General features: G+C 53.5%; 1 protein-coding gene across 1 annotated transcript; it reads right to left on the bottom strand.

The window, feature by feature from the left end:
* Nucleotides 1-1,833: 1,833 nt before the first annotated feature.
* LOC134533461 (uncharacterized) lies at nt 1,834-16,877 on the bottom strand. Its single transcript, XM_063370985.1, has 5 exons — nt 16,476-16,877; nt 14,864-15,248; nt 3,127-3,210; nt 2,361-2,522; nt 1,834-1,853 (listed from the first exon to the last, which is right to left on the bottom strand). The coding sequence occupies exons 1-5, from the start codon at nt 16,875-16,877 to the stop codon at nt 1,834-1,836; spliced, it is 1,053 nt and encodes a 350-aa protein (XP_063227055.1).
* Nucleotides 16,878-17,481: the final 604 nt, after the last annotated feature.

The following is a 17,481-nucleotide window of genomic DNA, read 5'->3' as shown; positions in this document are numbered from 1 at the left end:
TTGGAGATTTTTGCTGGAAAAAAAAAGAAGAAAAAACAATTATTTTTAACTTGTTTTAGGTCAATTATGACATGTATGTGAGATTTTTAAACATGTAGACACTAAGTTGTTACATTATTTATTTTTAAATTACCATGCAAACAGAAAAAAAAAGTTTCTGATGCCAATGATAAATTTCAAAACTGAAAGCATCTTAAAATTTGACGTCGTCTGGCCGACGACCACCCCAGAGCCCGACCTGCACCCGCCAGTATACGCTCCCGCTAACGGAACACACCCCTGGCCATGGCCCACCCGAGTCAGGCGAGCCGAACAGCAATTAAAGGCAAAACCGCGGAAACCTGAGTAGACAAGAGAAGAACCGTACCCATTCCTCCTGAAACATTAAATTAGGATTTTAGCGACAATAAAATCTCTTCCAGACACACCCGTTTGGAGTCTAGCGTAATGAGGTCACGCCTGGCGCGAGAGAGGCCGAGCCTCCCTCGGACGCCATGCCAGTTCGGCAGTTCAGAGCAGCTCACGGACCGGGGCGGACCTACGTCCCACGGAGAGGCAACATCCTTTGTCTACATTGAAAGTAACGTCCGGTAAATATAGTCACTAATTAACCAAACCCCTTTTATTAATTAACCTCTCCGTGAGTACCCGGTCCCTTTTTTCGGTCCAGGACCTAATCCGGCCGCATCAACTTAAGGACACCCCGCACCACACTTGGTCAACGGGGCTGCTCTTCAGCATACGGCACGGGCCGTCTCCCGCAACGTACAGAACTTTATTTAAGGTCACACGCACGGCGCTGACCACAAACCCGCAAGGGAACTTGGACAAACTTAATTGCGGTGCGTGTTTCACCACAGTGGGCACAACACCCGCGCCGAGACATTTGCATACGGGATTGGCCGTCTCCAATCGCCCGCCCCCTTAATTCAGTATATTTTTGTATCCCGTATTTTGTACTGCTAACTTACGTTACCCGAGTAACGAGTGCCACGTAACTTGTGCGCGCCCCCTTAATTCAGTGTATTTTGTGTCCCGCCTTTGTGTTACGAAATTACGTTACCTGCGTACCCAGTGAGACGTCTGAGACATAACAGCATCCGAGGCCACGTAACGCGGAACACAAACAATACGGCGCCACGGAATAACAAGTAAAAACCCCCCGGGGACCTCTGTAGAGTGTTGTATTGTGTACGACTCGCTCCTCTGAATAAAAGGTACGACACCGCCACCTCAACTCCACGTCTCTTATTTAAAATCATCTCACGCAACACCGCCGCCGGCCCTAGTGGGCCACGCAGGGGCACATACATCCACGACCCCAAATTCACGACTAGAAACGAGCTAGTCTGGCGCCCACCCGGACAACACAGATCAAGAACCGCCTTTTCCCACTAGGAGCCACACCGGGACTCGAGCCCGAGACCCCGGACGACGGCATTTGGCGCCCGCTGCGTGGGGCAGAAAATAACGTGAAAAATTTTTTTTTCCCCCTTCTGGACATTTTCGAGATAAATTCACCAACAGGCGACAGCGGAGACACGAAACAGCCATTTTGGACACAGGAAGGGTCGAAGGCCAGACAGACCGGCGCGACGAGGCAAGCGGACAAAGGACACTCCAACCACCCTCACCCCCGCACGTCATCACGGCGAGGCGAGCAACGGAGCGACGTCACCACCCCCACTCCGCGCGGACCGTTTTCGCCTCCTCTTTGTGCGGCTGTCCGGGCACCTGCCCCCACCTCGCCACCCCTCTTCCCGCTCTCCGCTTCGGGCAACCATCCTGATACCCCCACTCCGCGCGGACCGTTTTCGCCTCCGTTTTGTGCGGCTATCCGGGCACCTGCCCAGCTGGAGAACGCGACCCCGCGCACATACTTGCACAGCGCGCACAGAGCCGCGAGTGAAAAACACGCATCGACACAGCTGAACACGCACGATAACAGGAGCACCAAGTGCGCAGAGATGGATGCGGACAGATGCATCGGGTGTTACCACCCCTGCCCGAGTGGGTACTTATACGGCAGGACCGCCGCTGGGTACGAGTGCGGCTATTGTGAAGAGTACCGCACATACGGGATGACGATGTGTGGAAGCCGGTCGTGTCCCGGAGGAAGTAGCGGGGGCTACCACTGCGACGAATGTGACCGCCTGTGGCATCGTGACTGCACCAACGAGCGTGAAGGGACTTTGAGGCGCGAGTCCTTCACGTTCACGTGCACGCGATGTACCGCAGAACGAGCCACCCAGGTGCAGTACAGGGCAGCGACGCTAATAATTCCTCCCCGACGATACGCCGCGACGATCCACGACATTCGGACACCACCCACGCCGACGCACGACGTACCACGAACGCACGTCCCGACGACATCCGCACCGTCACGTACCATGTTCCCGCCACCTTCCGTCCCGATGCCGACGCTCGGCTTCCTGACGCCAGCAATCCCGCTCCCACCGCCTCCTGTCCCGGAGCCACCAACCTCGACGTCCCTTGTAGACCTGACGCCTCCCGAACCAAGTCTGGAAACACAGTCACCAGCGGGTCCACGCTTCATCGACCTGACGCCACTCACGCCGACGCACTACGCCTCACCAAGGACGCCTTCCGTCCCGACGCCGACGCTCGTCACCCTCTCGCCGCCAATTCTGCTCCCTCCGCCTCCGGGCCCAACGCCACCAGCCTCAACACCCCTCGCAGACCTGACGCCACTCAACATGACTGCGACGACGCTTGACCCGCCAAAGCCGACCGAACGACGCACGACGCCGACCGTCCCACCGCAGTCTGCCACGACGACCCGAATCCGCAGCGTGTCGGAGACACCTCACGACGCCGGGATGGCCTCGCCACCGCACCTGACCACTGTCACAGTGCCGCGAAGGACCGTTCCGACGCAACCCGCGTCGTCTACGACACACGCCTCATCCGGGACGCCACCAGACTCGGCACCGACACGTCGCGCCACACCGTCGCCACCGCCTAGCTTCAATTACATGCAGCCGTCGTCACTGCCACATGAGCGCGCGGTCTCAAAAGGGACGCTGGAAAACGGAATGCCCAGGGCCACGACGCCGAGACGCCTGTGCGAGGCCCCGCCACCGGGACTCGCCCCGCGGTGCCCGCCTGGCTTCGAGGCACAGGGGATGGAGCCCACCAAAACGAGACAGACGCGCACGACATCGACGTCGATGCCGTCTTCGGCACCACCTGAAACATCAAAAACGCTAGAGGCGCCACGACGCCGCCCCTCGGCCGGCCTGCCACAGCAGCCACCGAGGCGACGCGCAATCTGCCCTCAAGAGGCGCCACGATGCCGCCCCTCGGACAGCCTGCCACAGCAGCTGCCGAGGCGACGCGCACTCGGCCCTCAAGAGGCGCCACGACGCCGCCCCTCGGCCAGCCTGCCACAGTAGCCACCGAGGCGACGCGCAATCTGCCCTCAAGAGGCGCCACGACGCCGCCCCTCGGACAGCCTGCCACAGCAGCCACCGAGGCGACGCGCAATCTGCCCTCAAGAGGCGCCACGACGCTGCCCCTCGGCCGGCCTGCCACAGCAGCTGCCGAGGCGACGCGCACTCTGCCCTCAGGAGGCGCCACGACGCCGCCCCTCGGCCGGCCTGCCACAGCAGCTGCCGAGGCGACGCGCACTCTGCCCTCAAGAGGCGCCACGACGCCGCCCCTCGGACCGCCTGCCACAGCAGCTGCCGAGGCGACGCGCACACTGCCCTCAAAAGGTGCCACGACGCCGCCCCTCGGCCAGCCTGCCACAGCAGCCACCGAGGCGACGCGCAATCTGCCCTCAAGAGGCGCCACGACGCCACCCCTCGGCCAGCCTGCCACAGCAGCCACCGAGGCGACGCGCACTCTGCCCTCAAGAGGCGCCACGATGCCGCCCCTCGGACAGCCTGCCACAGCAGCTGCCGAGGCGACGCGCACACTGCCCTCAAGAGGCGCCACGACGCCGCCCCTCGGACAGCCTGCCACAGCAGCCACCGAGGCGACGCGCAATCTGCCCTCAAGAGGCGCCACGACGCCGCCCCTCGGACAGCCTGCCACAGCAGCTGCCGAGGCGACGCGCACACTGCCCTCAAGAGGCGCCACGACGCCGCCCCTCGGACAGCCTGCCACAGCAGCTACCGAGGCGACGCGCACTCTGCCCTCAAGAGGCGCCACGACGCCGCCCCTCGGACAGCCTGCCACAGCAGCCACCGAGGCGACGCGCACTCTGCCCTCAAGAGGCGCCAGGACACCGCCCCTCGGACAGTCTGCCACAGCAGCCACCGAGGCGACGCGCACTCTGCCCTCAAGAGGCGCCACGACGCCGCCCCTCGGCCGGCCTGCCACAGCAGCTGCCGAGGCGACGCGCACTCCGCCCTCAAGAGGCGCCACGACGCCACACCGTGACGACACCGCGGCTACCGGGTCGCCCGAGCATCTGCCTGACGCAATGCAGGTCGACGCCACGGCACCTGGACCCCCGACCGCCCCACCACCGCACGTGACCGTCACTCAGACGATGACGCCTGTCATCCGTATGGCACGACGGGCCGCGAAACGCCCGCATGTCGACATGGCTGAGCCGGGACGTGCCGAGCGCCGCCCGCGCTTGCTGCCCGCCAGCCGAGAGCCGCCTGACCTTGGTCGCCGCCGCCCCTGCCGGCCGGTACCCTGGCCACCACCGCACCGCCGCACGCTGCGAGACACCGCAGCCACACTCGGAACCACCGTCACCCCCCGCGAATGAGTCCGGGGAGGGGCTTAGGGCACAACCGCACAACGACCATGCCGACACCACCCTCATGATGATGGAACTGGGCGACGGGGACGAGGAGGCCTCTACTCCAAACCCGCCCGGCACACCGGAACGGGAGAGGAGGCTGTACCCATCCACGCCGTACCAGACGCTGAGGGACACAGTCGGCCACGATCACCAGGTCCAGTGCGCTGACCCTACCAGCCGCTGACCCCACACAGGCGCCGCGACGCCGCCCCCGGCACACCTGCCACGACGGCAACCGGGGCGGCGCGCACGCTGGCCCAGTCGGCCACAATCACCAGGTCCAGTGCGCTGACCCTATCAGCAGCTGACCCCACACCGGCGCCACGATGCCGCCCCCGGCACGCCTGCCACGACGGCAACCGGGGCGGCGCGCACGCTGGCCCAGTCGGCCACGATCACCAGGTCCAGTGCGCTGACCCTATCAGCCGCTGACCCCGCCCAGGCGCCACGACGCCGCCCCCGGCACGCCTGCCACGACGGCAACCGGGGCGGCACGCACGTTGGCCCAGTCGGCCACGATCACCAGGTCCAGTGCGCTGACCCTATCAGCCGCGGACCCCGCACAGGCGCCGCGACGCCGCCCCCGGCACGCCTGCCACGACGGCAACCGGGGCGGCGCGCACGCTAGCCCAGTCGGCTACGATCACCAGGTCCAGTACGCGGAGCCAACCAGCTGCTGAGCCGCGAACCACGCCGGGATGGAGCAGCCGGAGCTAGGGGTGGCCCCATGTTAGCGGGACCATAAGCGGCGCAAGGTCGGGCTTCACAGGGGGGGGGCGTTTGACGTCGTCTGGCCGACGACCACCCCAGAGCCCGACCTGCACCCGCCAGTATACGCTCCCGTTAACGGAACACACCCCTGGCCATGGCCCACCCGAGTCAGGCGAGCCGAACAGCAATTAAAGGCAAAACCGCGGAAACCTGAGTAGACAAGAGAAGAACCGTACCCATTCCTCCTGAAACATTAAATTAGGATTTTAGCGACAATAAAATCTCTTCCAGACACACCCGTTTGGAGTCTAGCGTAATGAGGTCACGCCTGGCGCGAGAGAGGCCGAGCCTCCCTCGGACGCCATGCCAGTTCGGCAGTTCAGAGCAGCTCACGGACCGGGGCGGACCTACGTCCCACGGAGAGGCAACATCCTTTGTCTACATTGAAAGTAACGTCCGGTAGATATAGTCACTAATTAACCAAACCCCTTTTATTAATTAACCTCTCCGTGAGTACCCGGTCCCTTTTTTCGGTCAGGACCTAATCCGGCCGCATCAACTTAAGGACACCCCGCACCACACTTGGTCAACGGGGCTGCTCTTCAGCATACGGCACGGGCCGTCTCCCGCAACGTACAGAACTTTATTTAAGGTCACGCGCACGGCGCTGACCACAAACCCGCAAGGGAACTTGGACAAACTTAATTGCGGTGCGTGTTTCACCACAGTGGGCACAACACCCGCGCCGAGACATTTGCATACGGGATTGGCCGTCTCCAATCGCCCGCCCCCTTAATTCAGTATATTTTTGTATCCCGTATTTTGTACTGCTAACTTACGTTACCCGAGTAACGAGTGCCACGTAACTTGTGCGCGCCCCCTTAATTCAGTGTATTTTGTGTCCCGCCTTTGTGTTACGAAATTACGTTACCTGCGTTCCCAGTGAGACGTCTGAGACATAACAGCATCCGAGGCCACGTAACGCGGAACACAAACAATACGGCGCCACGGAATAACAAGTAAAAACCCCCCGGGGACCTCTGTAGAGTGTTGTATTGTGTACGACTCGCTCCTCTGAATAAAAGGTACGACACCGCCACCTCAACTCCACGTCTCTTATTTAAAATCATCTCACGCAACACCGCCGCCGGCCCTAGTGGGCCACGCAGGGGCACATACATCCACGACCCCAAATTCACGACTAGAAACGAGCTAGTCTGGCGCCCACCCGGACAACACAGATCAAGAACCGCCTTTTCCCACTAGGAGCCACACCGGGACTCGAGCCCGAGACCCCGGACGACGGCAAATTGACAAATTGGTATTGCAACCTATACATTTTTTTTTTTTCAAACTTATTAAGCAGGAATACTTCTTCACTGGGAATTTCTTAACATGCTATTTACATTTCTAATAATCAATTTAATGGTGTCTGGTTAATGCAAAGAGGCCCATGACATTGTATAATAACACATTTTAAGCAAAGTTTTAAAAGAAAACTTAAATTTAAATCCTAATGATTTCCTAATAAGTGTGTGTGTAAATAGTGCCTGTGATGTTACATCATTACAATTCAGCCCATGTTTTTGTGCAATAATACTCTAAAATTTCTAGTAATTTTTTGAGCAGATTCTCAATATTATCCTTTGTAGTGCACATTTAATGTTTATTTTCATTATTTAAATTGCTACCACTACAGAACTATACACATGTAATCTAATAAATCATCATTTAATGTGTTTCCTTTATTGTCATATAATGGATGGAATTAGGTTTTGTCAAACTCTCCAAATCAAACATAATTTGTTACTACTATAATTTAGCATAAGAAAAACTAATTTAAATAGAAATACCAATGATGCTTATGCTTAGTACAACACAACTCGAAGACTTGTACCTTCTCTGCGGGAAAGGATAAAATTTATTTCAATTATTTTGCGCTGTAATCCCAGCCCACCAATAACATGAAGGCCAGATTGCAGAAATAACTTTGTTAAAACGAAATGGCAATTAATGAAACCGCTGTTTAATTATATGTGTAGGCCTAGTGCATTCACTTACAATAAATTACATTTATGACAAGCCAGATATAATAGAAGGCTTTATTAAATTTCCATTAATAGTAATACGTACGCCTACAACATACAATAAGTACTACTACATAGTGCAGAAAATAATAAAAATAATTACTTAACCAGCAGAAATGTAAATTATTTAAAATGAAACACTTCAATATTTATATTAAAATAAACACAACATAATTAATTTATGTGTTGTGCACAGTAAATAAACATTAATTACCCTTAACTACATATTATTGGTTATGAAATATATTTACTTAAGTATATTATAAAAGCCCGAAGGTGATAACTGAATAAAATAAATTGGTTTAATCAAATGCTATTAAAACCAAAATATTTAGGAACCTATAAGCCTATATTTGTGTGATTTTTAACTAAAGATAATAAATAACCCATACATTAGCATTCGTGTTCTACAGTCAACGACCATATATAGCTACAGTAAGTAGAAAACTTGTTAGATGCTTTCGCAATTTTATTAAATCGCGAATATCCTGTTAATGCATCACATAAATTAAAAAATCAGACTGAAAACAGCGCACATATAAATATGGCACGGGAATGTTAAGCATACCGATAGGGAATAGTCATTTGAAGTTGGGTGATAGAGAGATTGGGAAGTACCTGTTGGAGGTTTTCAAGCAGTCTCTGGAGGAGGGGAAACTACCAATGGAATGGAAGGAGGCAGTGGTAGTTCCCATCTACAAGGGGGGAAATGATAAGGCGGAGCCAGGAAGTTACAGGCCGGTCAGTTTGACGTCCTGTGTAGGAAAAGTGATGGAGAGGTTGGTAGGAAGGTACGTAAAGGGGGAAATGGAAGATCTGGGGTGGGTGGATAACAGGCAGCATGGATTCAGGATGGGGTTCTCATGCGAGACCCAGATGGCTGGGCTGTTGGAAGACCTGGTGGAAGCGGTGGACGGGGGGAAGCAGATAGATGCAATCTTTATAGATTTTGAAAAGGCGTTTGATAAGGTCCCCCATAGGAGGTTAATGGAAAAGGTTGAGTTGCTGGTGAGGGATGGAAGGGTGGTAAACTGGGTGGGTGATTTCCTGAGGAATAGGAGACAAAGAGTGAGAGTGGGTGAGGAAAGCTCCGAGGAGGGGGAAGTGACGTCGGGGGTGCCACAGGGGAGTGTGCTGGGGCCTCTGTTGTTCACAATTATGATAAACGATCTGGGGGAGGGCATGAAAGCCAGATGGAGGCTATTTGCAGATGACTGTGTAGTGTATGAGGTTGTGGGGGAAGGGGGATGGTTAGCAGAGGACTTGATAAGGTTGGAGCAATGGACGGAGAAAAATGGAATGTCCTTGAATGTTGGTAAGACAAAAGTTGTCAGATTTACAAAGAGGAGGAAAGTCACACGAAATGTATATTACTGGAAGGGGCAGGAGATAAGAGAGGCAGCAGGATATAAGTACCTGGGGGTGACACTGAAAAATGACCTAGGATGGGCGGAGCACATAGAGGGGGTGGTCAGGAGGGGAAGGCAGGCGCTGGGGTTGCTTGGTAGGACCCTGCAGGGAGCTGGGAGGAGGACAAAGGAGAAGGCATACTCCACATTGGTCAGGCCAATGTTGGAGTATGCGGCGGCGGTCTGGGACCCCTACCTGGTGACTGAGGTGAAGGAGCTGGAAGGGGTGCAGCGCAGAGCGGCTAGGTGGGTGATGGGAATGTGGAGAAGGAGGGAGGGGCAGGATGGGAAACTGCATAGCCCAACGGAAATGATTAAGGAGTTGGGGTGGGAAACGTTACAGAGGAGAAGAAGAGTGGAAAGGTTGGTCAGGTTGTTCAAGGTGCTGAAGGGGGAAGGGGGATGGGGGCAATTGGGAAGCAAAGTACATAGAGGGGAGTACAGAGGACGAAGAGACCACAGATGTAAGCTCCAGAGGGTGTGGAGGCGGACAGAGAGAGGGCGGAACACCTTCCTGGTGAGGACGGGGAGGGAGTGGAATGGGCTGGGGGAGGAAATGGTGGAGGTCAGGGATGGGAGGGAGCTGAGGAGAAAGCTGATGGAGGGGGGGGGGGAGGGGAGTGAGTGGGAGTTCTTGCCACCGGGTGAAAGCCCAATTGCAGGTTAATAAGTAATAATAATAATTCCTTAACCTACAGCTTTACACATTTCGAAGACGCATAAAAGAATGTTTCTATACCGGTACTTGCTTAAGTGCGAAAGTAAAAACAAAAAAAAAGTAAACTAACATGAAATAAATAATGTTAAAACTTACAATTTATTCACCACATATAAAAATCCAAGTACCAAAATACTGCGCCAAAACAAGAAATAATACACAAAGACAAAGATTTCTAAACTTCAGTGCCAACAAGCATGATGGGAAGTTTCAATATAATGTCTCAGATACATTTCAGAATCAACCACAATGTAATATTGCCAAACGAATCTTGCTGAAATGTATCTGAAACTTCATTTATAAACATGAGTACTATGTTTCCAATGAAATGTTTATGAAATATTCCAGAAACATGACAGATGAAATGTAATCTATTCGAAACATAGTAATGTTACTGCAATATCACAGACAAGTTACTGAAACATTGTGTGCTGTATGGGATATTATTTATACTGTATGTTCACAGAAAGGGTTTTAGGTCTTGTGCATCTCGACAAATATATATCCTACATTATAATAGTACTAATACTTATAACATTTACCCTAGATGTTCACAGGTGAAGTTATGAGACTGCATAATATATATTGTTTGGACAGGTCATCTGTTGACAGCTGTAACACTATCCCTCCCATAGATAAGGGAGGCAGATGAGGCCTACTCGGTGCCAGTGATGTCGTGTCGGCCAAGCCTAAAGTGGTAAACATGACAAACTTGACATCGTACCGACCGGAGGCCATTAAGCCCGGCCTCGACCCGCCAGTATTGGCTCCCGCTGGTGGAACGCACCCCTCGCAAACTCAACCTGGGTCAAACGCGGAGTAGATACGCAAGTACTCCCAGTGTATAAATTTTGTCACAGAAATGCACCTGAGCAAACAACCGATAATAATTCAAGGAGTAAGCTCATCAAGCAATCCCCTTAAATTAACATGTGCATCGTAGAGCACGGGTGTTAGCCCCCTCTGGGCAGGGCCGCTGAGAGAATTTGTGGGCCCCTGGGCAGCTGGGGTAGTAGGCCCCCTTCCTTTTTTTTTTGCATACCACTACTACGTAGGCCTATGCCATAAATATATATGGTATCGTAAAATTGCATCCTTCATTTGAACATACATAACGATTTCCTAGTTAGGCAAAAAAAGAGAGCATTTGCATGTATTATCTCAGTGCACTTTTACATTGTTAATCCATCAAAATACAAATAATAATTAATTTTGATGTATATATTGCTAAAAAAAACAAAAAATCAGTAATCAGAATTTGCATTATTATATGAGTGTTTAAAATACATAAGTATAATAATTTATTCTGAATGTAATTATTATTAAAATAATGTAAAGTAATAATCAATTTTATTACTTCGAAAACATCAAACACACTGAACCACGTTCATTACATTGAAAAATTTGTAATACATATTAATTATTTATAACGTTCCAGGGACGTCGGAACGTTTTCATGAGTCGGGGAGGGGAGGGGCGAAAAGATGTATCACACTTACCTCAGTCATAGAGCGTGGAGTCCGGGAGCCCTCCCCCGGAAAAATTTGGAATTTTAGATGCAAAATTGTGCTATTTAATGAGTTACAGAACCAAAATATTAAATATACCATTCCAAGAATTTGATGACGTAGTATGTATTAAATACTACTCTGACAGTAAGTGTAGTACAATTTAAATAAAATACCATCTAGGAATTTGCAATCATTTTACAGTATATTGACAATAATAAATTTTATTTTCTAATCAATGTGATCACCAATGCAACGTTTGTAACTACTGGTTGAGAAAAATACTACTAGGACCAAACATTTATTCTGGGTAAAGGAGGGGGGGGGGCGAAATGCTACTATCGCCCCCCCCCCCCCCATGCATAACAGCACGGGGGCGACTCGCCCCTGCTGCCCCCCCCCTTCCCCTGTTTCGACGTCCCTGTAACGTTCCCATTTCTGCTACTATTTTGGTGTGAACTGAATGTTACAAGTACCTTCTGCTCGGTTAGGTTATTGGTTATCGACTGTAGTTTTAGGAACACACAAAACAATTTTTTTTATATATATATGTATATATGTATATATATATATATATATATATATATATATATATATATATATATATATGTATATATGTGTGTGTGTGTGTACAAGATGTTTTAATAGCAGGGGGAAAATATTTTTCCAACCATTTATTTTCCACTTCCCAGCCTGGCACTCGGGCCCCTAAGGCTACCGGGCACCTGGGCATTTGCTCCTTTTGCCCCCCCCCCCCCCCCCCCCCTCTCGGCGGCCCTGCCTCTGGGCACAGTGTTTAATGAACGCCCTTAATTCTCATTGCGGCCTAGAGCCTTAATTTAAGTAAGAAACAAGGTGCTGAAACAATATCCAGAACAAACCCACAAACATAAACATAACCAGTGGTTTTTACCAAATTGTCAGTAGTCTTTAAGTTGACTCATCTTTTTAAATAATATTTGTTCAATTTCTTAAACTAAAGCTTTAATCAATATATCATTATACATCTAATGTCAGCATTAATAATCATACAAGGGTCATGTACAATTAACAAATATGTTTTCAAATTAAAAACCGAATAACTGTAATTTCTTTTCTTGACTCGTGGTTTGGCGTGCGGCGGAAATGTTTTGCCCCCGTGCAAAAGCCCCCTTCGGCAGTCCAGATGAGCTCGCAGCCCGGGGTTTATGTGTTCGTGTTTTCGTTCCGTGGGGATCCTTCAAATTAGTAACTCACCGATTCTTAACTCTGGTAAATATAGTCATGAACCAAATCCTTTGTAACATCAATTCCCTACACAACACCGGGTCGGTTTTTACGGTGCAGGGCTTAACCCAGCCATCGTAATTCCTGCCTTAAGGCCACGGACTACAGGGCCGCCTTAAGGTCAGTCACTTTACGGACCTGGCCGACTCCAGGACAACCAACGAACTCCCCCCTCTAACGGACTGTCTTAGGGAGAGACAATCATAATTAATCAAGAGTAGTGTCGTGTAATATCGTGTATCAATTATGTCAAAATTATCAACCAAGAGTAGTTTCGTGCAATAACGTGTACCCAAATATGTCTATTAATAAATACGTGTACCACACATTTTCAGTTCCAGTGCATGTATTACATCTGTAGTTAGGTACCAGCCACCTTATGCTGAACAGGGAGTGTCACCATTGTCTACTAGCAGTTAATACCACCGAGTCTAGGGAAGCACGCTGGGGCCAATCGACCCACCCCATTGGTTAGACGTACAATTTAACCTGGCGCTCTCCCGGAAAAACACACCCTAAAGCACCACCAGCCCCTTAGACTCGCCACGGGACTCGAACCCGAGACCCTAGCAGACGGCAAACAATAAAAAACAAAAGTTGGTACTATATAGGAAAGTGGAGGTAAATATGGAGAAGAGAAGCACCACTAATAAGTAAAACAATCTGAAAACCAACTGTCCACACAATATTAAAGTTTTTTTTAAATATAACTAACCTAGTTTAATCAACTGTCCACATGATTTCAATATTTTATTAATGTAGCTAACCTAACCAAACCAATTATTCACACGATTTATCACTATTTCAAATTTAGCTAACTTATACTGTAGACTCGTTAAAAATGTAATTATATGCAAACTACCAGAAATATTGAAATGCATTTTTGCAGAATGATTAGATATAATGTAACTCAGTAATAAATGTTTTCAAATGATTATTTTATTTCTATGGTGCCCTTCTACTCCATAATTATCAAAGTAGAGTTTGACGCCGTCCCCGCTGCCTGATTTGAATTTTACGTGAATTAGAAATGTTTTGATTAATTTTGATCTCAAGGGGGGGGTTCCTGGCCTCGTGGCTGCAGGCAGGGACGCGTCGGCAAAGGGCTCCCCGGGCTGTTATGGCCTCCCAGGACGCCGTATTAGTAAAAACACACACTTACTTTTAACTGGTTTATTCCGTCGCACACTTTACACTTGACACGCTCACGCGACTGGCCGCTTCATCGTCGACCTATGCTCCACCTACACCACCCTCTCTTGGCGGTATTCGTTACGGCCGCTCAGTGGCCCAGCGGCTAGTACATTAAGAGGGGTAGTTACCAGGCGAGAGGCGAGATGAATGCTCTGGTGAGCGGCAAGCCTGGTTCTGCGCCCGAGAGAGTCTCGGTGGGGAGTGAAATGAAGTACGCTTACGGCGGGTTACACAAAGTTACTAACACAGAAACAATACACTAAAGTCACTAGGGCTAGTCCCGGGTTCGGACCAGGTCCGGGTGTCCCACACAGGGGGTTACACAATGGCGTATACTCCGCGTGGTGGCGAGGGCCACATTATGCTCGGCACGGGCACGGCGGAATCCGGCGGGATATCACGTCCATGACCGTCGCACGTCCCAGTTGATGAATCGTCCGTAAACTTATTCTCGCGTTTGGCGCAGTGCCGCCCTGCGTGGGCGATGAACTAATTCCCCGTGGGGATTTTGATAGCGTGAGGCGCAGGCGCCACGGTGGGTCACCTATTTAACTTACGTCTCACAAGAAAGGCTCGGTGGCGAGCCACACATTATATTTAAAGACCGTACGAAATCTCATACGGCCGGTTAAGGTCGACCGGGAAGCTGTTGAAATGGTTTGACTATAATTACCTATTGTAGTTAATGATGAATTGGCACGAGAGGTGAGTGCTTCCCGTGCGCGTCGCTGCCGGCCCTGGCGAGTCACCGATGACGACTGAGGGGGGAAATTACGCGGGAAACAGCGGAGCGCGGGTAGATGATTTTGGCCAGTTTTGTGAATGATACTAGTTTACAAAATGATTATTGAATTAACATTAATTATTAGTTATTTTTAAAAGTATTAGTTTTTGTTTGTTTTATCGAATGCATGAACAAATTATTTAGTTGCGCAGTGCCACACCCGGCCAGGCGCTTTGCACACGTAGGAGGCCGTGACTGACGTCACGCCGTTCGGGCACTGCACTATGTTGCACGCACGGGCGTGTTCGAGGCACGGCACTGATCAGGTGTTGAGGACACATAACGGCCTGTGCTCTCAGAGGGAGCACCGACGACAGCGTCAAATGCCCCCCCCCCCCTCGACGAGGCCGTTCTGTGCCTCAACACCTTACGCACACACTTAAAGATATGCCGGCACACTGACCTGGTAGACCCGGGGCGGCTGTCCATGGGGCGGCGTCGGGTACCTGTGCGTCAGCTTCAGCAGCGGCCGAGGTGGGCAGCGGCGGCGTGGCGGCACCTTCGGTGGCAGGCGGCGGCACATTCGAGGTGGCGTGCGTGTTGGCGCCCTCAGCGGCAGGCGGCGGCGCGGCCGAGGTGGCGCGCCTGGTGGCGCCCTCAGTGGCAGGCGGCGGCGCGCCCGAGGTGGAGCGCATGGTGGCGCCCTCAGCGGTAAGCGGCGGCGCGCCCGAGGTGGCGCGCGTGGTGGCGCCCTCAGCGGCAGGCGGCTGCGTGCCCCAGGTGGTGCACGTGGTGGCGCCCTCAGCGGCAGGCGGCAGCACACCCGAGGTGGCGCGCGTGGTGGCGCCCTCAGCGGCGCGAGTGGCAGCACGGCCGGTTTGCACCGCGCCCACCCCCCATGAGCCTTCACGGCAGTTGGGGGCGGCATCGGGGGCGGCGGCGTGGCTGTCAATTCCGCCTCGGTGCCTTGTGGCACGGTGTTGACAACTTGGTGGTCTGCCAAACTAGGTCGAAATGTTGCGTTATTGAGACGAGCGGCCGCGCCATATTCTTTCTCGGTGGCTGGGGACGGCGTCGTCGGTGGTGCCGGAGGTGGTGTTCGGGATCCGCAGTGGCGCTGCGTGTGATCCGCCACCTGGTGATCCGGCCGACGTTGTCGCGAAGTGGCCGTTTTGAGACTTGCGGCCGCCCCAGTTGCTCCCTCAGTGGCTAGGGGCGGTGACGTCGGAGGTGTCGGAGGTGGTATTCGGGATCCGCTTTAGCGCTGCGTGTGATCCACCACCTGGTTATCTGCCGGACTAGGTCGCGATGTGGTGGTTTGCGACACGCGGCCGCACCAGCTGCGATCTCGGTGGCTGGGGGCGGCGTCGTAGGTGGTGCCGGAGGTGGTGCTCGGGATCCGCAGTGGCGCTGCGTGTGATCCGCCACCTGGTGATCCGGCCGACTGTGTCGCAAAGTGGCCGTTTTGAGGCTTGCGGCCGTGCCAGTTGCTCTTGCAGTGGCTGGGGGCGGCGGCGTCGGTGGTGCCGGAGGTGGTGCTGGGGATCCGCAGTGGCGTTGCGTGTGATCCGCCACCTGGTGATCCGGCCGACTGAGTCGCAAAGTGGCCGTTTTGAGGCTTGCGGCCGCGCCAGTTGCTCCTTTAGTGGCTGGGGGCGGCATCTTCGGTGGTGCCGGAGGTGGTGCTCGGGATCCGCAGTGGCGCTGCGTGTGATCCGCCACCTGGTGATCCGGCCGACTGTGTCGCAAAGTGGCCGTTTTGAGGCTTGCGGCCGCGCCAGTTGCTCCTTCAGTGGCTGGGGGCGGCGTCGTCGGTGGTGCTGGAGGCGGTGCTCAGGATCTGCAGTGGCGCTGCGTGTGATCCGCTACCTGGTGATCTGGCCGACTGAGTCGCAAAGTGGTCGTTTTGTTTGGCCCAATTATCACCTGTGCGGCAACAGGTGGCGGCATCGGAGGTGGCGTCGGAGGCGGCGTGTCGGCCTGACGTGTCCACCCGGTCCCAGTGTGCCAATTGTACCATAGGGGCTGGACAGGCATGGCATCCCCGGTCTGCGGCGAGGTCTCCACCCCATTACTGGTGGCAGTGTAGGCGGCGTAACGGTGGAGCGCGTCAGCTCCGCCCAGTTCACATATCCGCCCCCTTTGCTGTGCCGCTCTGTGTCGTTGGTCTCTGCGGTCTCGGTTGGCACCTGAGCGGAAACAGGGGGCGGCGTCGGAGGCGGCGGGTCTGCATCTGCCTGACGTTTCCACCCGACCCCCGCGTGCCAGTTGTACCACAATGGCTGGAAGGGTGTGGCTCCCTCCGCCTGTGGTGATGTCTCCACCCCATATGGCGGGGGCGGCGTTGGTGGCGATGTCGGGGGCGGCGATGAGTGGCAGATGGAAGTCTCGGTTGTTCGTAAAGTGGGCGGCATCTTGGCCTCGATAGCGGCGTGGTTGTTGGCCGTGTGTGGAAGCGGCGATGCATGCTGTGTCATGTGGTACAGTCGTGGCGGCGTCCAGTCTACTTCCGGCCCCTCAGTGTACTCTGCGGTGACGTCATCCTCCCACTCGTCCTGTTCCTCGTACTCCCAGTTGTACCCTGGGCATGGGTAGCCCAAGCTTGCCCATGCCTCGTAGGCCTCCTGGAAGTCGTTCATCTTCAGAGACTCGTGGTGACTTATGACCTTGTTGCTCCACTGTGCTTGGCTCGCGGTTGTCCGACCCGAGCGGCGGGTGGGGACGTCGATGGCTGGGCGCGAGCAGGTAGGGGTGGTTCGCCTCCCCTCACCAACAGAGTTCCTTTCCATGCTCGCTCGCTTCCTGCCTCGTGGTAGCCCGTGGCGGCGTGGCTGCATGACGTCTGTTGACAGTTGACTGCCGGTAGGTGAGGTGGGGCACGGGGTGGGGGAGCGGGGATGCTGTGCGGACGGGTGAGGGGTGAAGAGCGAGGCTGATGAGGGGGTGGGGGCAGATGTGTCGAGCGGGGGTGGTAGGCGAGTGGATAGCGAGGGTGGAGGGGCGAGGGAAGGGTGATGTCTGGTCTCGGCCCGGCTCATCGTGCTGGTGCGGCGCCGCTCCGCCGCGCGGTGTTGCCACGTT

Source organism: Bacillus rossius, chromosome 6, assembly GCF_032445375.1.
Source record: "Bacillus rossius redtenbacheri isolate Brsri chromosome 6, Brsri_v3, whole genome shotgun sequence".
NCBI lineage: Eukaryota > Metazoa > Arthropoda > Insecta > Phasmatodea > Bacillidae > Bacillus > Bacillus rossius.
Note: the sequence above shows the minus strand (reverse complement) of the source record. Positions and strands in the feature narration are given on the sequence as shown.